Here is a 24,913-nt window from a genome sequence, read left to right as displayed (position 1 = left end):
CATATGACCTCACTTATTTGAGGACTCCAAGGAATAAAGTGAACCAAGGAATAGAATTAAACCTGAAGGGAAGGGGGGAGGGAGATGTTAGGAGGGGAGCAAGGGAGATGTTGAGGGGAATATGGGGGAGGGGGGATGCAATTGGGGCAACACTAGAATCTATGTAAACACAATAAATTAAATAAAAAAAGTTTGATAAGGAATAGGATATTTAGATAGTCTCAATGTGTCTTTCTATAAAATATTTGTTAGAGTTATTATTATTATTATTATTTTTTTTTGTATTTTTCTGAAGCTGGAAACGGGGAGAAACAGTCAGACAGACTGCCGCATGCACCCGACTGGGATCCACCTGGCACGCCCACCAGGGGCGATGCTCTGCCCACCAGGGGGCGATGCTCTGCCCCTCCGGGGGCGTCGCTCTGTTGCTACCAGAGCCACTGTAGAGCCTGGGGCAGAGGCCAAGGAGCCATCCCCAGCACCCGGGCCATCTTTTGCTCCAATGGAGCCTCGGCTGTGGGAGGGGAAGAGAGAGACAGAGAGGAAGGAGAGGGGGAGGGGTGGAGAAGCAGATGGGCGCCTCTCCTGTATGCCCTGGCCGGGAATCGAACCCGGCACTTCTGCATGCCAGGCCGACGCTCTACCACTGAGCCAACCGGCCAGGGCTGTTAGAGTTATTATAAGTATAAAATATTTATTGGTTAACTTTAAATATTTTATTTATTGATTTTACAGATGGAGGTGGCTTGAGAAATATCAACTAATAGTTGCTTCACTTTAGTTGTTCACTGATTGTTGTATATGACTTGACTGGGCAAGCCCAGGGTTTTGAACCAGCACCTCAGCATTCCAGGTTGACGCATTATCCACTGCACCACTACAGGCTAGGTTATTGGTTAACTTTAGAGTGGAAAAACCTAGAAAGTAACAGCTTAATCAATTGATAAAATATCATAGTACTGGGAAATCAACTGTGTGCCTCCTGATGAGAACAGTATTTTTATGTGGTGTTTCGGTCAAAAATGCATAAACTGAATCTGTTCACGAGATAACAGAAGGCAAACATAAATGGAGGAACATTCATCTAGGTAACGGGCCTCTATTCTTCAAAATTATCAAGGTCATAAAAGATGAAGAAATGTTCAATTTTAAGGAGATGAAACAGTCATGACAATTAAGTGCAATACACGATCCTGTACTGGACCGTGGAGATATAAAGGATTACATATTTTAAGGAACTAGCAAAATCACATTTTAAAAAATAGTAAATGTCAGGGAGGGCAAAGATTTATTTCTACAAGATATCTGAAGTTGAGAGTTTTTCTGATAGTCTTCAAAGTTAGACATTCTTTGTAAATAGCATGGATTTGGCTTATTGTTTCTTTTTCAATCTCTTGATAGAACCAAAGTGTTTTAATTTCTTTTGAAATTAATTATCAAATCATCTTACCACTGGGTTATGAGCAAACAGTAACAATGTCAGTAACAATATCTTCTGTAAAAAGACACAAAAAAACCCCACCTAATTCATAGCAGAACCATCTTATTTCTTTTTTTTTTTTCAGAGATAGAGAGTCAGAGAGAGGGACAGACAGACAGGAACAGAGAAATGAGAAGCATCAATCATTAGTTTTTCGTTGCGCATTGCGACACCTTAGTTGTTCATTGATTGCTTTCTCATATTTGTCTTGACCGCGGGCCTTCAGCAGACCGAGTAACCCCTTGCGCGAGCCAGCGACCTTGGGGTCTCAAACCTGGGTCCTTGGCATCCCAGTCCGATGCTCTATCCACTGCGCCACTGCCTCGTCAGGCGCTTATTTCTTATTGATAAAATTTTATTAAAAGCAGTTCTCTTCCACACAAAAATACCCTATTAATTTTCAACAAAGCTGCAAAAGCAATTAAGTGGAGGAAGAACAGCCTATCAACAAATAGCACTGAAATGAGTGGACATCCATTGGCAAAAATGAACCTTGACGTAAACTATACACTTTATACAAAAACCAACTTAAATGTATGACAGACTCCATGTAAAATTATAAATCTTCTGGAAAATAACATAAAAGATAAATTTTGACATCTAGGACTAGGCCGGTGATGGCGATCTTTTTATAAAAACCGCCCACTTTTGCAGTGCCGGTCAACCTAGTCCCTCCCGCTCCCTAGTGGGCATTCCAGTTCTGGTGGTGGGCTGTAGCAGAGCAACCAAATGGCACCGCAATTGTCTACCATGAAAGCTGGAACGCCCACTAGTGGGCGGGAGGGACCACATTGACCAGCACTGCAAAAGTGGGCGGTTTTTAAAAAAAGGTTCGCCATCACAGGACTAGGCAAAAGGACTTGACTTATCTTAGACTTGACAACGAAAGTAGGATCCGTAGGATGAAAAATTGATAAATTTGATCACATAGCGTGACCTGTGGTGGCGCAGTGGATAAAGTGTCGACCTGGAAATGCTGAGGTCGTCAGTTCAAAACCCTGGGCTTGCCTGGTCAAGGCACATATGGGAGTTGATGCTTCCTGCTCCTCCCCCCCTTCTCTCTCTCTGTCTCTCTCTCTCTTCTCTCTCTCCTTTCTAAAATGAATAAAAAAAAAATTTTATCACATAACTTTTGCTCTGCAAAAACCCCTGCCGAGCTTGACCTGTGGTGGCGCAGTGGATAAAGCATGGACCTGGAAATGCTGAGGTCGCTGGTTCGAAACCCTGGGCTTGCCTGGTCAAGGCACATGTGGGAGTTGATGCTTCCAGCTCCTCCCACCTTCTCTCTCTCTGTCTCTCTCTCCTCTCTCTCCTTCTCTGTCTCTCTCTCTCTCCTTCTCTCTCTCCTCTCTAAAAATGAATAAATAAATAAAAAAAAGAAAGCAATCAATGAACAACTAAAGTGTCGCAACAAAAAACTAAAGATTGATGCTTCTCATCTCTCTCTGTTCCTATCTATCTGTCCCTATCTATTCCTCTCAAAAAAATCCCAAACAAACAAACAAAAAAAACCTGCCAAAAGGATGAAAAGACAAATTAAAGACCCTGAGCTACCTTTACAAATCACAAATCTCACAAAGGCTTCATATATAGAATATATAAAGAACTTTAACAACTCAATAGTAAACAATACAATCAGAGAAAGGGTAAAAGACATATACAAACATTTCACCAAACAGAATATACAAATGGCAAATAAACACCTCAAAAGATGCTTGACATTATTGTTCTTTGTATATTCTACAGAGAATTACGTTGCCTGAAAAAAGCCATTCTCAAAAGGAACTGTTTAGCCTGACCAGGCGGTTTCGCAGTGGATAGAGCGTCGGACTGGGATGCGGAAGGACCCAGGTTCGATACCCTTGAGGTCACCAGCTTGAACGCGGGCTCATCTGGTTTGAGCAAAAAGCTCACCAGCTTGGACCCAAGGTCGCTGGCTCGAGCAGGGGGTTACTTGGTCTGTTGAAGGCCCACGGTCAAGGCACATATGAGAAAGCAATCAATGAACAACTAAGGTGTCGCAATGCGCAATGAAAAACTAATGATTGATGCTTCTCATCTCTCTCCAGTCCTGTTTGTCTGTCTGTGTCTATCCCTCTCTCTGACTCTCTCTCTGTCTCTGTTTAAAAAAAAAAAAAAAAAAAAAGGAACTGTTTAGGGGCTGAATTGTGATACTCCAAAAAATTCTATAGAAGGTCTAACTCCAGTACCTCAGAGTGTAATCTTATTGGAAAACAGTGTCTTTAAGGCCCTAGCTGGTTGGCTCAGTGGTAGAGCATCAGAGCACTGGCCCGACATGTAGAAGTCCTGGGTTCGATTTCTGGCCATGGTACACAGAAGCACCCATCTGCTTTTCCACCCTTTTCCCCTCCTTTCTTTCTGTCTCTCTCTTCCCCTCCCACAACCAAGGCTCCATTGGAGCAAAGTTGGTCTGGGCACTGAAGATGGCTTCAGGCCTCTGCCTCAGGCGCTAGAATGGCGCCAGTTGCAACGGAGCAATGGCCCAGATGGGCAGAGCGTTGTTCCCTGGTGGGCATGCCGGGTGGATCCTGGTTGGGCTCATGGGGGAGTCTCTACAAATTTAACCAAATTAAGACATTATTACAGGGCACTAATCCAATATGATTTGTATCCTAATAAAATGGGGAAATGTGGACAGAGGGAGGACCTTGTGACAACACACAGGGTAAAGATGGTCATGTGACTGAAATGATGCATCTGTAAACCAAGGAAGGCCAAAGACTGCCAGCAAACAACAGAAGCTGGAAGAAAGAAAGGAATCTCTTGGAGCTGTCAGAGGAAACATGGTCCTGCTGACTCCCTGACATCAAACTTCTGGCCTCTAGGACACAAGACAATACATTTCTGTTGTTTTAAACAATTCAGTTTTGCATAGTAGGCCTAGGAAACTAATACTGATATACAGGGGTGGACAAAAGTAGTTTACAGTTGTGAGTATGCAGAACACATAGTTTATTATTGTATTATTATTAATTAATTATATTATTTGTAAATCTACTTTTGCCCACTCATATACTGCATATTTCTATTTATGTACCATCATAAAATAATTGTGACAATGAGAACAGATTAGTGGTTGCCAGGAGTCTGGAGACAGGAAAGAGGATGAGTGTGGCTGTAATGGGAACATAGGGAGTCTGTGGAACAGCTGAGTATATTGATTGTTGTGGAGATTATTCAAGGCTACACATGTGACAAAACTGCGTAATGGTACACATACATGTATACACACACATGTACACTGCATGACTGGTGAGATTTGAACCAGCTTCATAAATTGTGTCAATATTATTTCTTGGCTTTGATATTGTACTGTGGGCATGGGATGTTGGCAAGGAGGATGGTGTACAAGAACTCCCTCTCTCTCTCTATATATATAATATATATATATATTTATTTATTTTTTATACAGAGACAGAGAAAGAGAGTCAGAGAGAGGAATAGATAGGGACAGACAGGAACGGAGAGAGATGAGAAGCATCAATCATTAGTTTTTCATTTTGACACCTTAGTTGTTCATTGATTGCTTTCTCATATGTACCTTGACCGTGGGCCTTCAGCAGACTGAGTAACCCCTTGCTCGAGCCAGCAACCTTGGGTCCAAGCTGGTGAGCTTTTGCTCAAGCCAGATAAGCCTGCGCTCAAGCTGGCGACCTCGGGGTCTCTAACCTGGGTCCTCTGCATCCCAGTCCGAAGCTCTATCCACTGCGCCACTGCCTAGTCAGGCCCTATATATTTCTTTGTAATCTATTGTGAATCTATAATTACTGTGAATCTAAAAATTTTGAATAATCAATACAAAAGTTAAATACAAAAAATATCTTTCACTTTCATGACTTAGTCATTAATATATTATTAATATATTTGAATCTTTTTTGATAACTTAGGTTCTTGCAGTGAGTGACTCATGGTGTTATTCTACAAGTCAACTGTCACTAAAGATTATGTTGGCTTAACCATAAAGTGGGCCCAGGTCTCAGCTTATTTCAATTCCTCTCTGAAATAGTTGGGTTTTTTTGTGATGGTTTCCCACAAAAGCAAATACAGGAGGTATAGATGATTTTACTGAGTTGAGGAATCTGGTTGTATTGTGAGTTGTCGACCATTTCTGAAGTATCACAACCCCTTGGTACACCCACATTCACTGAAAGGCATGCTTGCAAACAGGCTATACCTGAGCTGATGGGAGCCTATTTCTTGGCAAGAAACAAGGAACAAGAAGGGACTAGACTGCTTGCAGTCTTTCTCTGCCCTAGGGGTTCCTGTTGGGTGGATGGTTGAGATCTGGCTATGAGCATTTGACACCCACTTTCTTTACCCTCTACTACTGGTCTCAGCTGCAAAGTGGTGGGCAGATCAGGATCTGTGGGCAGCACATGATATAAGAGCCATGAGATTGCTGTTCCTGCCCCTGAGGACAGCAATCTACCTGCAGCATAAATAGCAGCTGCACAGTGAACCGCTGTTTGATGTCACATCTCTATGACCTGGAATGCACTTTAGAATATTAGGAATGTATGATGTACCAGGTGTGTCTTAATGCTGAGTGTCGTGAAGATGAGGCAGAAGAGTGCACAATCAGCCTGCAGTTTGCCTCAGACTCAGAAACAGACACATCAGGTGACCAGACCTTGTCTTCACTGGGGGCCTGTTTCCTGCCCATTGAGCCAGAAGCAGAGATGGCTCACATAGGAGCACTGCTGAGTGACTAATGTCAATCACTCTGTTATTCCTCAGGAGAGGCACTAATTGGCTGTCAAATAACTAAAAGATGAACAGAGAAAGGAAAACAAGGACTGAACAATGGGATGTTCTATATACCTCTCAGGCGACTGAGACATAGATGTTCCTCTATTAGTTAAGATCCAGCAGAGGTTTCTTTTGGAACTTTTATCATGTGTTGAACTTGCCAAACACATCTCAGTCCCTTGTCTATTCTTAGAGGATCTGTTGAACAGTAAGCTCCTGTAGGTTGCCACTCCCTAGAACTGCCCACAGTATCACAGGGACCACAGGGCTTCCTTCAACTGTTCAAGGATCTCAGAACTGGTAGAGTTAGTTCTGAGAAATGGCTGAGCTCAATCCTGAGATTCCTACTTTTACTGACTATTGTTGAGCTTTCAGCTTCTCTTTCTTTTCTACAACCTGCCTATGTGTCAGAAAGGACCTAGGGTCACTGGGCTGAGAATATTTTTGGGGCAACATTACATTTGGACTATTTTATATCTCAGTACTTAACACAGTGGCTGACAGTCCAAACTTGTTCAAGGAATGGATTTACTACTTATTCAGCACAAAACTGGATTTTAAAAATATTTTTCTATTTTGGTATTCCATTAATTTCTAAGAGGGATAGATGATCCTTTAATAAACTTGATTATACCTGTGCATTTTAATACTTTATGAGAAAGAGAGAGTGAGAGAGAGAAAAGGAGAGATAGATAGATTACCAGTGGTCTTTGATATATCACTCTGGCATAGAAACTGCAACGGGTACCGAGGTCATCAGTCTGAAAAGGCATTGAAAAAGATTGGTAACATCACACAAAGCACGCACATATAAAAAAGAAAGTAATCAAAGACCTTGTTAGAAACATAGACGTTACCTGGAGAATTTCTCTTAAGAATCGGGGAATTGGAGGCTGGTAAAGCTTAGAAATAGGGTCTTCTTCAATTATATCAACTTGGCCCATATACGGATGAGCAGTGAGGATGTAACAGAAGCTAGGAGGAGGTAGATGAGTTTTTAGCTGTTTGAAATGAAAGCAAAGGTAGAAAGACTCAAATATAAAATATAGTCCTTAATATATACATATTTATTCACAGATACATACTGTCTCAAACGGCTCATCGGAAATATCTATATAAGAAACAGATTGTTATCTCTGGGATCAAGTGTAAAAAATTGTACTTCTAAATTTATTAACGATTCAAGACTGCATTTTAGAAATTTAGTCTTCAGAGTATACTGAACACATTTAGAAATTTCTTCCTCTCAGTTTAGAAATGGACATTTTAAAATTGAATTTATTGTGGTGATATTGGTTAATAAAATTACATAGGCTTCAGGCACACAATTCTATAATATATCATAATATATCATCTGTGTATTGGATTGTGTTCACCACCCCAAGACAAGTCTCCTTCCATCACCACTTAGTCCCCCATAGCCTCTTCGACCACTCCCATCTCCCTTTCCCGTTTGGAATCACCATGCTATTATCTGTGTCTATGAGGTTTTTTTTCTTGCTTAATCCCTTCACTATTTCACCCAGTTCCACAACTCCCTTTGCTGCTGACAGTTGTTAGTCTGTTTTCTATGAGTCTGTTTCTGTTTTGCTTGTTAGTTTATTTTGTTCATTAGATTCCACATATGAGTAAAATCATATGATACTTGTCTTTCTCTGATGGGCTTATTTTACTTAGCATAAGGTTCTCCAGGTCCATTCATGCTATCACAAAGGGTAAGGTTTGGTTCTTTTTTATGGCCAAGTAATATTCCATTGTGTAAATGTACCATTGCTTTTTAAAAAACAAACAAACAAACAAACAAACAAACATAAATGGCTATTTCTAACAACAATCTTGCTGGTCTAGCATAGTACGGAGTCATAATCTTAGCATTTTCTTAAGGCACAAACAATGTGACCCCAGTTTCCAGCTTTGCGAACTATGACCCAAAGCAGTGCTGGCCGGCCTATTGGATAAGGGTCAGGATGGAGAAGAGGGAACACATTTTAATTAGTCAATTTTGACACCTGTGAGCAACTACCATAAACAATCTGATGTGGTAGGAAAATGGAAATTTCTGGCTAAGCTGGTGGCTGTATGACTATCCAAGGATTTTATTTATTAGGTTACGTGAGTTTCTGTTCTACTTGGTAATTGAGTGTTAGTTCTACTAACGACTAGAAGGTGGGTGGGGTGCTCTGTGTCTTATTTAGCCCAAGGCTAAGATCCTAATGGTTGACCCTAATGATTGTGGTTTAAAAACACCATCCTAAATTAACCTCAAGAAAAATGTACTGTAGCACAGCAGAAAAAGCATCCAGGTCTTGGGTTTGGAATAATACAAATGGGTCTCAATCTCTGTCCTGGCTCATGCTCACTGGACCTGCGTTTCTCTGCAATGTGGACTGTGGAGGCAGCACCTGGCACAGCACCTGGCGCTGAGCAGGCAGCAACCAGGGGCAGTTCTCCCAATGCTGCTCTTACCTCTTCACAGGCCTGGCCGTGGCCAGGTACTTTCAGAGGCATCACTGGAGGCCACATAGAGTCAATCAAACTGAAAAGACTTGCTGTCCTGGAAAAAAAAGAAGATGCTGCCAAACATATTAATCACTAAACATCACTTATTAAGTTCCTGGTCAATGAGCTGTTCATATGTAGATCTACTTAACAGACACTACCCTTAATGCCAACGAGCCACCATTTAGGATAAGTGGTAATTCAGATGGAAAAGACAGTGGTACATACATACAGACAAACAGATTTTCAAACTTGACTGCATGACATTAGTAAGGAGATTGTTCATTAATTTATAATGTCAACACATGAAATATCCAGCCATTGAAATGGTTATATAGAAAATATTAATAACTACTAATGATTACTTATACTTATGGGCCAAGGGTTGTTTTAAGCATTTTACATATATGATGCTTAAGTTTCATGATAAGCTTACCTATGTAAATAAAAATTGTAGCAAGTTGATTAACTTGCTCAAGGCTACACTTTCTAGCAGCACAGAATAGTTTAGACTCAGAGAGATAAAAAGGAAGTATTTCTTCAGAGGCCTTATAGCCATCAAATGCCCTCCGCTGCCCATGGAAAGGCTGGCTCCCTTTTTTGCAGTGTCCCCACCTTCCCTACAAAGTGGCCATGTCACACACACTTCCTGCCATGAGAGAGCACAGAGGATGTCTGCAGATACACTTGGGTATGCTGGTCTCATTGTTTCTTTTTTTTATTTTCTTTTTAGAAAATAATTTTATTTATTCATATTTATTAGAGAGGGGATAGAGAAAGAGAGAGGGAGAGAGAGAGAGAGAACAGGGGGAGGAGCAGGAAGCATCAACTCCCATATGTGCCTTGACCAGGCAAGCCCAGGGTTTTGAACCGGCGACCTCAGCATTCTAGGTCAATGCTTTATCCACTGCGTCACCACAGGTCAGGCCTCATTGTTTCTTGATTAGGTAGAGGGGATGCTACAATTGAATGGGGGTCTGGAGAGAAAAAGTAAAACTAGAGAATCACAGAAATTATAGCAAGAAACATTTTAAAGTAACAAAAGAAGAGAGAATAGTCAGCAATAATAACTTATTATGTTATAGGTGATAGGGGACAGGAAAGTGGAATATAACCTCTCTCTTTAAAGAAAGGCAAGAGTATAAGCCACATTGCAGTTTACCTTTTTTTTTTTTTAAATAGAGACAGAGAGAGTCAGAAAAAGGGACAGATAGGGACAGACAGACAGGAAGGAAGAGAGATGAGAAGCATCAGTTCTTTGTTATGGCACCTTAGTTGTTCATGGATTGCTCTCTCATATGTGCCTTGATCGGGGGCTACAGCAGAGCAAGTAACCCCTTGATTAAGCCAGTGACTTTGGGCTTCAAGCCAGTGATTTTTTGGGCTTAAGCTAACGACCATGGAGTCAAGTCTACGATTCCATGCTCAAGCCAGCGACCCCGTGCTCCAGCTGTGCTTAAGCTGTATGAGCCTGCGCTCAAGCTGGCAACCTCGGGGTTTCGAACCTGGGTTCTCCACGTCTCAGTCCAACGCTATATTCACTGCGCCACTGCCTGGTCAGGCCACAGTTTACCTTTCTAATCCTGACTACTTTTATTTGGTACGGGTAAAAAATGCTCAAAGAAAAGGAAATGTTAAACCATTGTTACACATCTCCTAGACCCAAAATGAATGCAGTACAAAAAAAAAAAGATTCATTACCTCCCATTTCTCTTCTGAAATATTGTCAAGTATCTTTAGGATTACATAGTGCTTTCATCATTTAACAGGTGGTTTATTCATGAGGATAGCCTGCTGTTGAGGTAGGACTGAGGCTCACAGAACTGTCTTGGGTGTCAAACTGGGCCCAGCAGCCCAGATTGCACTGGAATACACTGGAACCACGAGTTGTGCATGTGTGGGACATATTCCTGCAGGACCAAAGGCTAAGTCTGGGGTTGAAGAAAGGGTCTTCACTGTCAGTCTGTGGTAGCTCCTGCTTACCTAGAAACCCCACCTCATCCTCTCTTCCCAGGGCTTGCCATCTGAAATCGGCTTGCTTGGTTATTGTTGCTTGTGTCCTCACAAGAACACCAGCCTCTTAAGAACAGGCTCTGTGGTTGTTCTCAGGAATCCTTAGTGCTCAGATGAGAGTCTGGCACAAAAGAGGTGCTTAACCCTTGGACAAAGGAGTGGAGATATGTGGGTCTCTGCTAACAGCTACCCAACTCCTCTCCCAGTTTCACTTTCCTGTGCTGCGTAGCGGAGTCATACACAGCGGTGGCATCTATCACACACAGCAAGTCGTCCCTCAATGCTTCCATATGAGAATTTTTCACAACCTTGGTTTTTCTTTTAAGAAGCCCATGGCTTCTAACCATTTTTGTTTTTTGCCTAATTTCACTTGTTCATTTATCTAGTATCAGACTCTATGCTGGTTGAAAACACAGTTTAGACATCATTTAAGGAGGAAAAAAATGTCTTTCTGAAGGTAGCTTCTGTCACTTTATATCTTTTTATGTCACCCTCATACATAAGACAACCTTGAATGAATTAAACATCTGCCTTAATACTGAAATGCATTTCCTTAAAAGAGGTTTGGTCTACTAGAGTAGACATTACCAAATGCCCCAGGAAATCATTAACAATTTGATAGGAGGTAATGAAACAATGAGATCCTAAAAAGATTAGATCATCAATGATTAAAATGTATCATTATGCTGTTGAGATGGTAAATGGGACAGTCACGTTTGAAAAGTTTGGTAGTGACCCAGTAATCCCACCCCAGAAAGCTGAAAACTTATGGTTCATGCAAAAATTGTATATGAATGTTCACAGCAGTATTACTCATGATAACCAGGAAGTGGAAACAATCCAAATGTCTGTCAGTGGATGAACGAATATATAAATCTGGTATAACGGGCCCTGGCCGGTTGGCTCAGCGGTGGAGCGTCGGCCTGGCGTGCGGGGGACCCGGGTTCGATTCCCGGCCAGGGCACATAGGAGAAGCGCCCATTTGCTTCTCCACCCCCTCCCCCTCCTTCCTCTCTGTCTCTCTCTTCCCCTCCCGCAGCCAGGGCTCCATTGGAGCAGGGATGGCCCGGGCGCTGGGGATGGCTCCTTGGCCTCTGCCCAGGCGCTAGAGTGGCTCTGGTCGCGGCAGTGCGACGCCCCTGAGGGGCAGAGCATCGCTCCCTGGTGGGCGGAGCGTCGCCCCCTGGTGGGCGTGCCGGGTGGATCCCAGTCGGGCGCATGCGGGAGTCTGTTTGGCTGTCTCTCCCCGTTTCCAGCTTCAGAAAAATACAAAAAAAAAAAAAAAAAAAAAAAAAATCTGGTATAACGGAGTATTGGACAGCCATAAAAACAAATGAAGTACTGACACGTGCCACAACATAGACAAACCCTGAAAACATGCTGAGTGAAAGAAGCCAAGTACAAAAAGCCACAGATTGTATGTTTCTGTTTACACGAACTGTTTAGTATATGCAAATCCATGAGACAGCAGATTAATGTTTGTTGGGCTAATGGGTACAGGTTTCTTTATGAGGTCATAAAAATGTTCTGAAATTAGATAATGATATGATTGCACAACTTTGTGAATATAAAAACCAATGAATCGTATGCTTTTAAAAGGGTAAATTTTATGGGATGTAAATTACATCTCAATAAAATTGCTATTAAAAAAAGATAATCAGCCTGACCAGGCAGTGGCGAGTGAATAGAGTGTTGGACTGGGATGCAGAGGACCCAGGTTCAAAACCCTGAGGTTGCCAGCTTGAGCCCAAGGTTGCTGCCTGAACAAAGGGTCATGCAGTCTGCTGTAGCCGCATGGTCAAGGAACATATAAGAAAGAAATCAATGAACAACTAAGGTGTCTCAACAAAGAACTGATGCTTCTCACCTCTCTCCCTTAGTGTCTGTCTGTCTCCATCTCTCTCTCTCTCTCTCTGTCTCAATAAATAAATAAACAAATAAATAAAATCAACTTAAGACTGGTTTCCAGCAAAAAACCCTGTTCTGAAATACATCCAGTGTTAAACTTTCCTTAGCTCTGATTAATGATTTTGCTACAAACATTATCTTTCTACCCTTTTGTAGCAGCTCTCACCAAAACATATCTCAAAGCATCCAGGAAACAAAAAGCTGGGGACTTCTGCAATCACACAGTAATGCTGTCATCTGTATTGGAAAGTTTACACAAGACCCAATACATAGCATGAACACTGCGAGATAGGTGCAGAGAGGCCAGGGAAAAGCTAGACAATCATCAACACCTTTCTTTCAGAATGCCTGCTCTTCCTTTTACGAAGTCAAGACAGGTAGAATGTAGGGCACTAGGTCCATATCCTGCCAATGTATGTGCCCTCCAAGCCCAGGGTGAGCCACACACATTGCTGTCTAAATCACGTCTGTTGAACCACGGTAGTGAGTCTATGGCTCTGGATAGGTTGGTCCTGCATAAGAGCTCTTCAGAGAGACTGTTAGTGCGTGCTGACAATGTTTGTGGAGCTAAGTAAAACATGGTTTAGAATACTAAGAAAAATACATCACTTTCACCTAAGTTTACATAACTATCTCTATAAAGATGTAGACAGTTTTCAGAACAGGCTGTTCTGACTGATGGCTGAATTTCAAGACACAATTTCAGATTTAAATCTTCTATTGATGCAAGATATTGGAAATCAACAGAGAAATACTGTAATTAATTAATAATGCTGGGATAATTATATCCACTGAAAATGTACCAGTTGCTGGGTCCACATTTCAGCAGCTGTACACAAACCCCAAGCTGCCCCTCTAACCACCTGTATAGAGACATGCTTTTCCCAAGGTCATGTAGCCAGGAAGGGCATCAAATCAGTCATTCTGATCCCAGAGCCCATTCTCTGCTAATTTACCACACAATACCTTATAGATGTGGGAAATTACTAAACATTTTGCAAGGCTATTTCACTAAATTTCAGGAAAAATATTTTAAAATTATAGATAAAGAAATTTTAAAAAAGGAAATTAAATCTGAAATAAAACTTTTTGTATTATTCCTTTAAATAATGTTTAAATTTATATAAATATGTAAGATAAATTTGTAAGTCTAGAATGTCTCATATTTTAGGATATATGTTAGTTGCTAATTATATTTAAAAATGTTCTTCCTAATCTCAACTCTTTCCTCAAGATTTGGGATATAAAAATATTAACTAGCACAATTTTGTATAAAATAAGTTCTTTAAGGCCTGAGCAGAGGTGGCACAGTGGATAGAGCGTTGACTTGGGATGCTGAGGTCCCAGGTTCAAAATCTCGAGTTAACTGGCTTGAGCGCGCAGGCTCATTAGATTGAGTGCAGGGTCGCTGGCTTGAGCAAGGGATTACTGGCTCGGCTGGAGGTCCCCCTCCCCTCAAGGCACATATGAAAAGCAATCAATAAGCAACTAAAGTGCTGCAACTATAAGTTGATGCTTCTCATCTCTTTCCCTTCCTGTCTGTCTCTCTCTTGCTAAACAAACAAACAAACAAACAAACAAAGTTCTCTGCACATTTCTGTTCTGCCTGAGCAGGAAATTATGCACATAACTTAGTGGCATTGGAAATATGAAACTCCTGTAACATGTTGCTCTCTGGAACTTTGTAAACAGATTTTGGTCTTTTCTCATGTATTAGATGGTACTTTTTTTTTTTTTTTTTTTGTATTTTTCCGAAGCTGGAAACAGGGAGAGACAGTCAGACAGACTCCCGCATGCGCCCAACCGGGATCCACCCGGCACGCCCACCAGGGGCGATGCTCTGCCCACCAGGGGGCGATGCTCTGCCCCTCAGGGGCGTCGCTCTGCCGCGACCAGAGCCACTCTAGCGCCTGGGGCAGAGGCCAAGGAGCCATCCCCAGCGCCCGGGTCATCTTTGCTCCAATGGAGCCTTGGCTGCGGGAGGGGAAGAGAGAGACAGAGAGGAAGGGGGGGGGTGGAGAAGCAAATGGGCGCTTCTCCTATGTGCCCTGGCCGGGAATCGAACCCGGGTCCCCCGCACGCCAGGCCGATGCTCTACCGCTGAGCCAACCGGCCAGGGCCTATTAGATGGTACTTATTATTTCAAAAGTGTCACATGATATACTTACCAGTGTAGTGGCAGGAATACCCATAATTCTAAGCAAAATCTATTAGCCCGTACTTCATTTTTTAAAAATTAATTAATTTATTCATTTTACAAAGGGCAGAGGGGGAGACAGATAGATAAGGGGGGAGGAGCAGGAAGCATCAACTCCCACATGTGCCTTGTCCAGGCAAGCCAGGGGTTTTGAACCAGCAACCTCAGCATTCCAGGTTGACACTTTAACCACTGTGCCACCATAGGTCAGGCTAGCCCATATTTCTTGATAGAAATTTTTTTTTTAATTTGAAAATATCTCCATTTATATGATATTGTCCCCTACTAAAAAAAATGACATTTGTCTTTCATTCTGTCAAACTTAGCTAGAAAATTCATGTGTCTTTTTTTTATAATCCTATGTTGACATGATATAGAATGCAAAAATCAATTTAATAAACATTATTAAATAATTTCACAAATATGCAGATTCTTGGATAAATGGTTTAAATGATAGATGATCATTTAATGTGGGCAGATGAATATTCTGTATACACCAATGAACTTATCAGAAGATGTGTTTGCACTAATTTCTGGTAACCAACTTGCTTTCTGTGAATCTTTAAATATCCAATTCCAGATCAGCTCCTGGAGAAAGGTTTTCTCCTTTTGAGTTTTCTTCAACTGATTTTTTTTTCTAGCTGTTTTCCATTTGTGACTTGTTATTTCAATTGTTTGATTGCTCTCAGTTTCTTCTTTAGGTTCTTGATTTTTTGGTCCAGCTCAGGTTCTCCAATAAGTTGACTGAGAAAGTATTTGTGCTGAGCCCTGTGGGCAGTAGGTGCCAAATCTGTACTGTAACTTCTTGCTTCCTCTCTTGCGGCTTTCCTGGCCTCATGATTCCTTTGATTTTTAAGGGCTGTGTTTGACAACGACTTATCATTTCCTGGTTGACAGTTAGGAATTAGCGATTCTTTTTTTTTTTTCTTAAAGCTGGGGTGTGTGGCCTATAAACTGTTCCAGCTTTAGGTCACATGGAATGCTTGGTAAGTTATTATTTTTATTTTTGCTGGAAATATTCCATCTCAAAAAGACTGCCAAGAAACCTGCCATAATTTTGCATTTGATGGCACATTAGACTCGTGCAAGACAAAGCCAGTATAATGCCAAATCTTGTACCCATAATCAACATGTAACCTCGGAGCACACGTGGCTGTTAAAATATGCTCATTATCTGGGCACCAAGCAAAATATAATATGTAGAATCAGAGTCTGTTGGATTAGAAATGTTTGTAGTTTTTAACATCCCATACTTCCATGTGTCCCCTCAGATTTCCATATCTAGCTAGTACTAACATATGTCCATGAGGGTTACAGTAGAGACTGCATTATCAGGATGAGTTCCAAAGTCAAACACAGGATCACATTTCAAGCTGAAAAATATTGCTTTGGCAGGCATAATACCATAAACAGCACAAATCTCAACTACTTCATTAATGAGGACACCTTTGGGTTATTGCACTACAGCACTTTCTCCGCTGGTTGCAATGTAGTGAAGCATTTGTTCCCTGTAACAGTTATTACTAACACAGCAATAGCCTTTTTATTCCATAGCATTGCAATCTTGTCCACCTTGGAGAAACTTTAATTGACTAAAGCTGCATAAGGTTTATCAAAACTGGGGTACTGATACAATCTAACAAATAAAGGTACACCCTTTCTGCCTGGAACATAGCCATATTGTATGATTAAGATCCAGGTGATAATATAAAATAAATTTCTTTGCAAATGAAATTTATTTGCAATTGTATTGAAATAGTTGTTTTCAAAGAAGTGAACTTCACTGTTAACAACATTCTGGGCACAAACAGTTTCATCTTTTGACCAGTTAGGACACCAATTTTGAATTTTTTTCTTTCTGGATGAAAGATTTCAAACATGTCTCAGTTTTTACATTGTCAAATTTGGGAATTCCAGCTGTGCCATTTGCAGAATTAGTGTAAAACTGCCATGTTGCCAGGACAGTGTTCTTTTGGCAAGAACTCAAGGCAAACTGCCTTTAGGAGGTCAAAAGAGGGCAGTAATCCTTTGTTAGTGACATTGATATTTTTTTCTCTGTTGTTCCAGACAAACAAGTTCCTATCCTTTCTAACAATATAGACATTGCAATCTTCCCCAGATTCCCTTGGAAACAGTGTAACAGTGTTTTCTGTAAAATATGGTGGTCCATTCACCATGTATAGTTCTTCTGATTCCCGAAGAACTATACATGGTGAATGTATAGTTTCAGGAGCAGCATGAATGGCACTATATTGTCCCGGAAAGAGCAATAGAATTTTGTTTTTAAACAAACATTATTGCAAGTGTGCTCTGATACTTAAAACAAACAAACAAACTTGCTTCCTTTAAAATATATACTATCATCATATATTCACATATCAAGTAGCATTCCTTTACAGGGAGTCCTCGGATTATGACAGTATCTACATTCATCGTTTCAAGTTTACGACGCTCACTTACATAAACACTTAAAAAAATTGAAACGTGAGTATTTTGGCATCGTACTTATGGACTACGTGGGCAAACTAGTTTGGCTGCATGTGGCAGGAGGACACACAGTAACGCGGCCTATGAGTGAGGAAGCTGCATCCCCAGTAAGTTTACCTTTGACATTTTGGATTGTTAAAAGTACAGTGTTCTGTTTGTGTTGCTTTGTTTGGCGACTTTTTAGCCCTTATCCTGGCACCTAAACGAAAGTCAGCGCTACTGGCATCACATGGAGAGGAGCTGTCTGCTGAGAACCTCTTTCAGCTAGAGAAGCAGCTTATTGCAGAGGAAGAGATAGAAACCCCAAGACCCAAGATTTACTACCAAGGGTTTGGCAGAAGGTTTTTCTATGGTAGAAGATGGGTTGGCAAAATTTCAGGCTGAGGACCCGAGAGATGACAGATTCAGTAAGGTCTACAAAGATTTTATGGATGCCTTGCAATGCTATAGGTAAATTTTGGATGAGAAGAAGTCACCAATTTTCCAGACTAGCCTGGAACAATTCTTTAAGAACATAGGCCTTCAACACACCCTGTACCCTCTACATCAGCTGCTTCTCAAGATGAGACATTTGTAGTACAGGTAGAATCATCTCTAGCATCTCCTCCATAGACAATCCTGCTTCACCTGACCCAGTATCTCCAGCACCTTCTGCAGGTTCTCCTGCCTCTCCAGATTCCCCCTCCCAATAGGTCACTCTCTCCCACCTTGCAATGCCCCTTCCAGTGTGCAAACCAATCACAGGAATAAATATAAGGAATTTTTTTATTCTCATTTTTTGGTCATTTTTTCTGTTACTACAGCACAGTATATTTATATACTTTTCCTTTTCCTGTGGCTTAGTGTGTTTTTATGTTTTAGATTATAATTTTATACTGTGTTAGGATAGGTAAGTGACTTAGACTTTGTGTTTCTACTTACACCAAAATTTGGGTTATATCACGGTCGTAGGAATAGAACTGTGTCATAACCCGAGGACACCCTGTATATACTTTTTCAAAGATTGAACCTATTAGGTTTTATCTAAATAATTTACAGTGGCATGTCAAATAATGGAAAATAAAACACACAACAACCTTTACCAACTGACTGGCTTTAACCTAATTAATAAATCAACCAGAACTGCTGCAGGCATGACTTCAGGGAGAAAATTGTAGTGATAAAAAGGCAGTAGCATATGACCTTTTCCATGTACTGCCAGGGCAGGAAGGAAGGTTAGCACCCAGTGTTGAAACTGGCATTTCTGAGCATGTATTTCATTGGAGCATCAGCTCACAGTGAGAAGGTTCTCATGCCTTCCCTTCACCTCTACCCTAACCTAGTCTCAAAGAGTAAAAGAAGGGAAGGGATATATTAATACTTTATCTTTTAAAATAATTTTATCTATTGATTTTAGTGAGAAAGGAAGCGGGGGGAGAGAGAGACAGGAACATCAATCTGTTCCTGTATGTGCCCTGCCTGGGGATCGAATCAGCAACCTCTGCACTTAGGGAGGACGCTCCAACCAACCGAGCTATCCAGCCAGGGCTACTGTATTTCTTAGTCAAGCATTGGGCACAATCCACTCACCCCAAGTCTCAACACCACCTCCATATAGTCAAGCTGGGTTAAGCTTCAGGATAGCATAATAGAAGCAGAATTTGCTCTAGAGCCATTTAAGAGTGTGTTTAGAGTAAAATATTTACTGTTGATGAAGTTTAGTTCCTCATCTGTTAAATGAATAAAATAATATTTGCTTTGAGAGGTTATTTTGAAGATAACACGCGTGTATATCCAGCATGGTGCCCGGCATCTGGTAAATGGTGGGTCCCCCATTTATCATCTTTTGCATTCTCCTGTTTTCCTTGGTGCTCCAGTTTGTCTCATTTACCAGTAAGGAGATTTGAAGCTGACCAACCAAATACACAAGGAAGTAAATGAATAATTGAAAAGTTAAGATTATATATCATAATCATGATTTGTGTGACTTGGGACTAAGACCTCAAATTGAAAAAAATACTTTTCCTCTAAAATAAAAATAAAAGTTATAATCTCTATTAATCATTGATTAGAATCATTAATAAAAATAACTGTCAGTTCACAGTAACAACCAAAACAATCAGAAGTTAAGTGATTAAGTAAACAATAATGAGAGAAATAGACTTCATTTTCCTAAAATGTAATTATACCAAAGAAAAGTTTTGTAGAGTTTATTTTATAAAATGCTCTATGTTAAAAAAAAAGTCACAATCTAGAAGATCAAAACCCATTATTTTATTAGAAGACTTACAAGGAAATACTTTATTATGCTATAGGTAGGAAAATAAGGGGTTCTATAGAAAGCAACATCACAGGGTGATCAGATCATAACTTCCTAACTGGGTAGATCATGGTGGGTAGTCTCGCCCCAGACATATAACTTTTCAGTAACAGTCTTATCTTTTTCCTTCCTTCCTTCCTTCCTTCCTTCCTTCCTTCCTTCCTTCCTTCCTTCCTTCCTTCCTTCCCTTCCCTTCCCTTCCCTTCCCTTCCCTTCCCTTCCTTCCCTTCCTTTCTTTCCTTTCCTTCCTTCCATTTATTTTGTGGAACAGACAGAAAGAGTCAGAGAGAGGGACAGACAGGAAAGGAGAGAGATGAGAAACATCAATTCTTCGTTGCAGCTCCTTAGTTGTTCATGGATTGCTTTCTCATATGTGCCTTGACTCTGGGGGGCTACAGCAGACTGAATGACCCCTTGCTTGAGCCAGTGACCTTGGGTCTAAGCTGGTGAGCCTTGCTCAAACCAGATGAGCCTGCGCTCAAGCTGGACACCTCGGGGTCTCGAACCTGGGTCCTCCACATTCCAGTCTGATGCTCTATCCACTGTGCCACCACTTGGTCAGGCTTATTTTTGCCTTTTTCTTTTCTTAGGTGAGGAAGATGTTTTATTTATTTATTTTTATAAATAAATTTTTATTAATGTTAATGGGGCAACATCAATAAATCAGGGTACATATATTCAAAGAAAACATATCCAGGTTATCTTGTCATTCAATTATGTTGCATACCTATCACCCAAAGTCAGATTGTCCTCCGACACACTCTATCTAGTTTTCTTTGTGCCCCTCCCCCACCCTCTTTCCCTCTCCCTCCTTCCCTCCCGCAGCCCTCCTCCTCCCCACCCCCAGTAACCACCACACTCTTGTCCATGTCTCTTAGTCTCGTTTTTATGTCCCACCAATGTATGGAATCATGTAGTTCTTGGTTTTTTCTGATTTACTTATTTCACTTTGTATAATATTATCAAGATCCCACCATTTTGCTGTAAATAATCCAATGTCATCATTTCTTATGGCTGAGTAGTATTCATAGTGTATATGTGCCACATCTTCTTTATCCAGTCTTCTATTGAAAGGCTTTTTGGTTGTTTCCATGTCCTGGCCACTGTGAACAATGCTGCAATGAACATGGGGCTACATGTGTCTTTACATATCAATGTTTCTGAGTTTTGGGGTATATACCCAGTAGAGGGACTGCTGGGTCATAAGGTAGTTCTATTTTCAGTTTTTTGAGGAACCACCATACTTTCTTCCATAATGGTTGTACTACTTTACATTCCCACCAACAATGAATGAGGGTTCCTTTTTCTCCACAGCCTCTCCAACATTTGCTATTACCTGTCTTGTTGATAAAAGCTAATCTAACAGGTGAGAGGTGGTATCTCATTGTAGTTTTGATTTGCATTTCTCTAATAACTAAAGAAGATGAGCATCTTTTCATATATCTGTTGGCCATTTGTACTTCCTCCTGGGAGAAGTGTCTGTTCATGTCCTCTCCCCATTTTTTATTGGATTGTTTGTTGTTGAGTTTTATGAGTTCTTTGTATAATTTGGATATTAGGCCCTTATCTGAGCTGTTGTTTGAAAATATCATTTCCCATTTAGTTGGCTGTCTGTTTATTTTGTTGTCAGTTTCTCTTGCTGAACAAAAACTTTTTAGTCTGATGTAGTCCCATCCATTTATCTTTGCCTTCACTTCTCTTGCCTTTGGAGTCAAATTCATAAAATGCTCTTTAAAACCCAGGTCCATGAGTTTAGTGCCTATGTCTTCTTTTATGTACTTTATTGTTTCAGTTCTTATATTTAGGTCTTTGATCCATTTTGAATTAATTTTCGTACAAGGGGACAAGCTGTAGTCGAGTTTCATTCTTTTGCATGTGGCTTTCCAGTTTTCTCAGCACCATTTGTTGAAGAGGCTTTCTTTTCTCCATTGTGTGTTGTTGGCCCCTTTGTCGAAAATTATTTGATCATATATATGTGGTTTTATTTCTGGAATTTCTATTCTGTTCCATTGGTCTGAGTGTCTACTTTTCTGCCAATACCATGCTGTTTTGATTGTTGTGGCCCTATAATATAGTTTGAAGTCAGGTATTGTAATGCCCCCAGCTTCATTCTTTTTCCTTAAGATTGCTTTGGCTATTTGGGGTTTTTTATAGTTCCATATAAATCTGATGATTTTTTTGTTCCATTTCTTTAATAATTTATTTTTTTACAGAGACAGAGAATGAGTCAGAGAGAGAGGGATAGACAGGGACAGACAGACAGGAACGGAGAGAGATGAGAAGCATCAATCATTAGTTTTTCATTGTGCGTTGCAACACCTTAGTTGTTCATTGATTGCTTTCTCACATGTGCCTTGACCGCGGGCCTTCAGCAGACCGAGCAACCCCTTGCTGGAGCCAGCGACCTTGGGTCCAAGCTCGTGAGCCTCGCTCAAACCAGATGAGCCTGCACTCAAGCTGGCGACCTTGGGGTCTCGAACCCAGGTCCTCCCGCATCCCAGTCCAACGCTCTATCCACTGCGCCACCACCAGGTCAGGCAGGGTGACATTTTTGAAAAGAGAAAATCAGGCCCTGGCCGGTTGGCTCAGCGGTAGAGCGTCGGCCTAGCGTGCGGAGGACCCGGGTTCGATTCCCGGCCAGGGCACACAGGAGAAGCGCCCATTTGCTTCTCCACCCCTCCGCCGCGCTTTCCTCTCTGTCTCTCTCATCCCCTCCCGCAGCCAAGGCTCCATAGGAGCAAAGATGGCCCGGGCGCTGGGGATGGCTCTGTGGCCTCTGCCCCAAGCGCTAGAGTGGCTCTGGTCGCAACATGGCGACGCCCAGGATGGGCAGAGCATCGCCCCCTGATGGGCAGAGCTTCGCCCCTGGTGGGCGTGCCGGGTGGATCCCGGTCGGGCGCATGCGGGAGTCTGTCTGACTGTCTCTCCCTATTTCCAGCTTCAGAAAAATGAAAAGGAAAAAAAAAAAAAAAAAAAAAAAAAAAAAAAAAAAAAAAAAAAGAAAAGAGAAAATCAAAGGAAGGAAATTACTCCTGAAATAACCTAAGGAGAGCTCTCACCACTATGTATTTCCTGTTAAAGGAGCATCTAAAATGATAATCCTAACCCAGTCCAGTCAACTTGTGTTGAACAATTCTTGCTGAATTCCTTCCACTGCACTTCTGTACACTCTGGGTCACACTCAGCTGGAGGGAAGGTGATGGTCTCCACAGGAGACTGAACATCCAAGTACCCACTGCCTGGAGTCACACCAGAGCTTGATCCCTGGCCAGCGGTGTGACCCAGAGTCAATCACCCTCACCTCTGTTTCAGGCCCTCTTCCTAAGATGGGGGTAACAGTAGCGTCTACATACGAGAAATACAATGGTGAGCAAGAAACAACCCCTGCCCTTAAAAGCATAATATATGACTGGCAGGTCAGGCTGAAATATTGGCCACTAGACATTTTCACTGACATCAACATTTACTAACTGTCTGAACTATGGACGGTGTGGGGGGGCACAATGATTAAAACAAGGTCTGTATGTCAATAAATCAGTGTGACTCAGAGCTGGACAGCTGGGCACATGGCACCAGCCACTACAGGGGAGCCATACCAAGGCTTCTCATATAAGTGTTGATGTTTGCATAATTACAAAAAATTTGGACATATTCAAACTCAAGCCTGTGGTGTCACCTTTATTTACATTGAAATATTCCCCTCTGCTGGGAATCCCACACAGCTCTGGGCATGGGCAGTGAAGTGAGCAGTAGCACCCACTCCACTGGATAACTGTCAGCCTCTGTTTCATTTTGCATGTTAGTTCATTTTGTTATTAGATTCCACATATGATTGAAATCAGATGGTACTTGTCTTTCTTTGGCTGGCTTATTTCACTTAGCATAATGCTCTCCAGGTCCATCCATGCTGTTGCTTAGGGTAAGATTTTCTTCTTTTTTACAACTGAGTAGTATTCCACTGTGTAAGTGTACCACAGGTTTTATCCACTCATCTACTGATGGACACTTGGGCTGCTTTCAAATCTGGCTATTGTAAATAGTACTGCAATGAACATAGAGGTGCATATATTCCAAATTAGTGTTTCAGGTTTCTTTGGATCAATTCTCAGAAGTGGAATTGCTTGGTGATAAGATAGCTCCATTTGGAAGTTTTTGAGATAACTCCACACTGCTTTCCACAGTGGCTGCATCAATCTGCATTCCACCAACAGTGCGTAAGGATTCCCTTTTTTGCCACATCCTTGCCAACACTTGTTAGCCATTTTGACAGATGTGAGATGCTATTTTATTGCGGTTTTAATTTCCATTTCCTTGAAGATTAGTAAAATTGAACATCTTTTCATATGTCTATTGGCCATCTGTATGTCCTTTTTGAAGAAGTGTATATATAGATCTTTGTTCATTATTTTAAATTCTTTATTTTATTTTAGATTTTATTTATTCATTTTTAGAGGGAGAGGAAAGAGAGAGAGAGAGAAGGGGGGGAGGAGCAGAAAGCATCAACTCCCATATGTGTCTTGACCAGGCAAGCCCAGAGTTTAGAACTGGCAACCTCAGCGTTCCAAGTTGATGCTTTATCCACTGCACAACCACAGGTAAGGCTCTTTGTCCATTTTTTAATTTGACCGTTTTGGTGTTGAGATTTATAAGTTCTTTATAAAATTTAGATATTAACCCCTTATCGGATGTATTGGCAAATATGTTCTACTATTCAGTGAGTTATCTTTTCATTTTGTTTATGATTTCCTTTGCTGTGCAAAACCTTTTTAGTTTGATGCAATTTCCATTTGTTCAATTTTTCTTTTGTTTTCCTTACCTGAGATGATATATCAGAAAAAATACTGCTATGAGAAATGTCCGAGATTTTAGTGCTTATGTTTTCTTCTAGGATTTTTTTATGCTTTGGGTCTAACATTTAAGTCTTTAATCCATTTTGAGTTTACTTTTGTGTAGGATGTAAGAAGGTGGTCCAGTTTCATTTTTTGCATGTATCTGTCTGACCTTCCCAACATCATTTATTGAATAGACTGTCTTTATCCCATTGTATGTTCTTGTCTCCTTGTCAAATATTGAATATAAAGGTGTGGATTTATTTCTGGGTTCTCTATTCACATTTTACCAATTTGAAGAGAACTTTTCCTTCTGCCAGATCAAGATCTTTAAAGAACTTGTTCTCACTTCTTTCATGAAATTCTCTGATATCAGCCAGTTGAGAGCTAGTCACTTAAAGCATCAACTGCTCTAATACTTAGGCCTGTCT

At 41.0% G+C, this 24,913-nt stretch overlaps 1 protein-coding gene and 1 pseudogene across 2 annotated transcripts in view; both read right to left on the bottom strand.

Annotated features, from left to right (window-relative positions):
• The window catches only part of SPIDR (scaffold protein involved in DNA repair), a 451,079-nt gene that overhangs the window by 38,830 nt on the left and 387,336 nt on the right, over window positions 1-24,913 (bottom strand). For both annotated transcript variants that reach the window (XM_066266094.1, XM_066266093.1), the window contains 3 exons: window positions 8,717-8,804; window positions 7,108-7,251; window positions 6,952-7,011 (listed from right to left, as the gene is read on the bottom strand). In XM_066266094.1, coding sequence (XP_066122191.1) covers window positions 6,952-7,011; window positions 7,108-7,251; window positions 8,717-8,804 — 292 coding nt within the window. The remainder of the gene's footprint in view (window positions 1-6,951; window positions 7,012-7,107; window positions 7,252-8,716; window positions 8,805-24,913) is intronic.
• LOC136328579 (eukaryotic translation initiation factor 2A-like) lies at window positions 15,333-17,300 on the bottom strand (annotated as a pseudogene).

This window comes from Saccopteryx bilineata, chromosome 3 (genome assembly GCF_036850765.1).
Source record: "Saccopteryx bilineata isolate mSacBil1 chromosome 3, mSacBil1_pri_phased_curated, whole genome shotgun sequence".
In the NCBI taxonomy this organism is placed as follows: domain Eukaryota; kingdom Metazoa; phylum Chordata; class Mammalia; order Chiroptera; family Emballonuridae; genus Saccopteryx; species Saccopteryx bilineata.
Note: the sequence above shows the minus strand (reverse complement) of the source record. Positions and strands in the feature narration are given on the sequence as shown.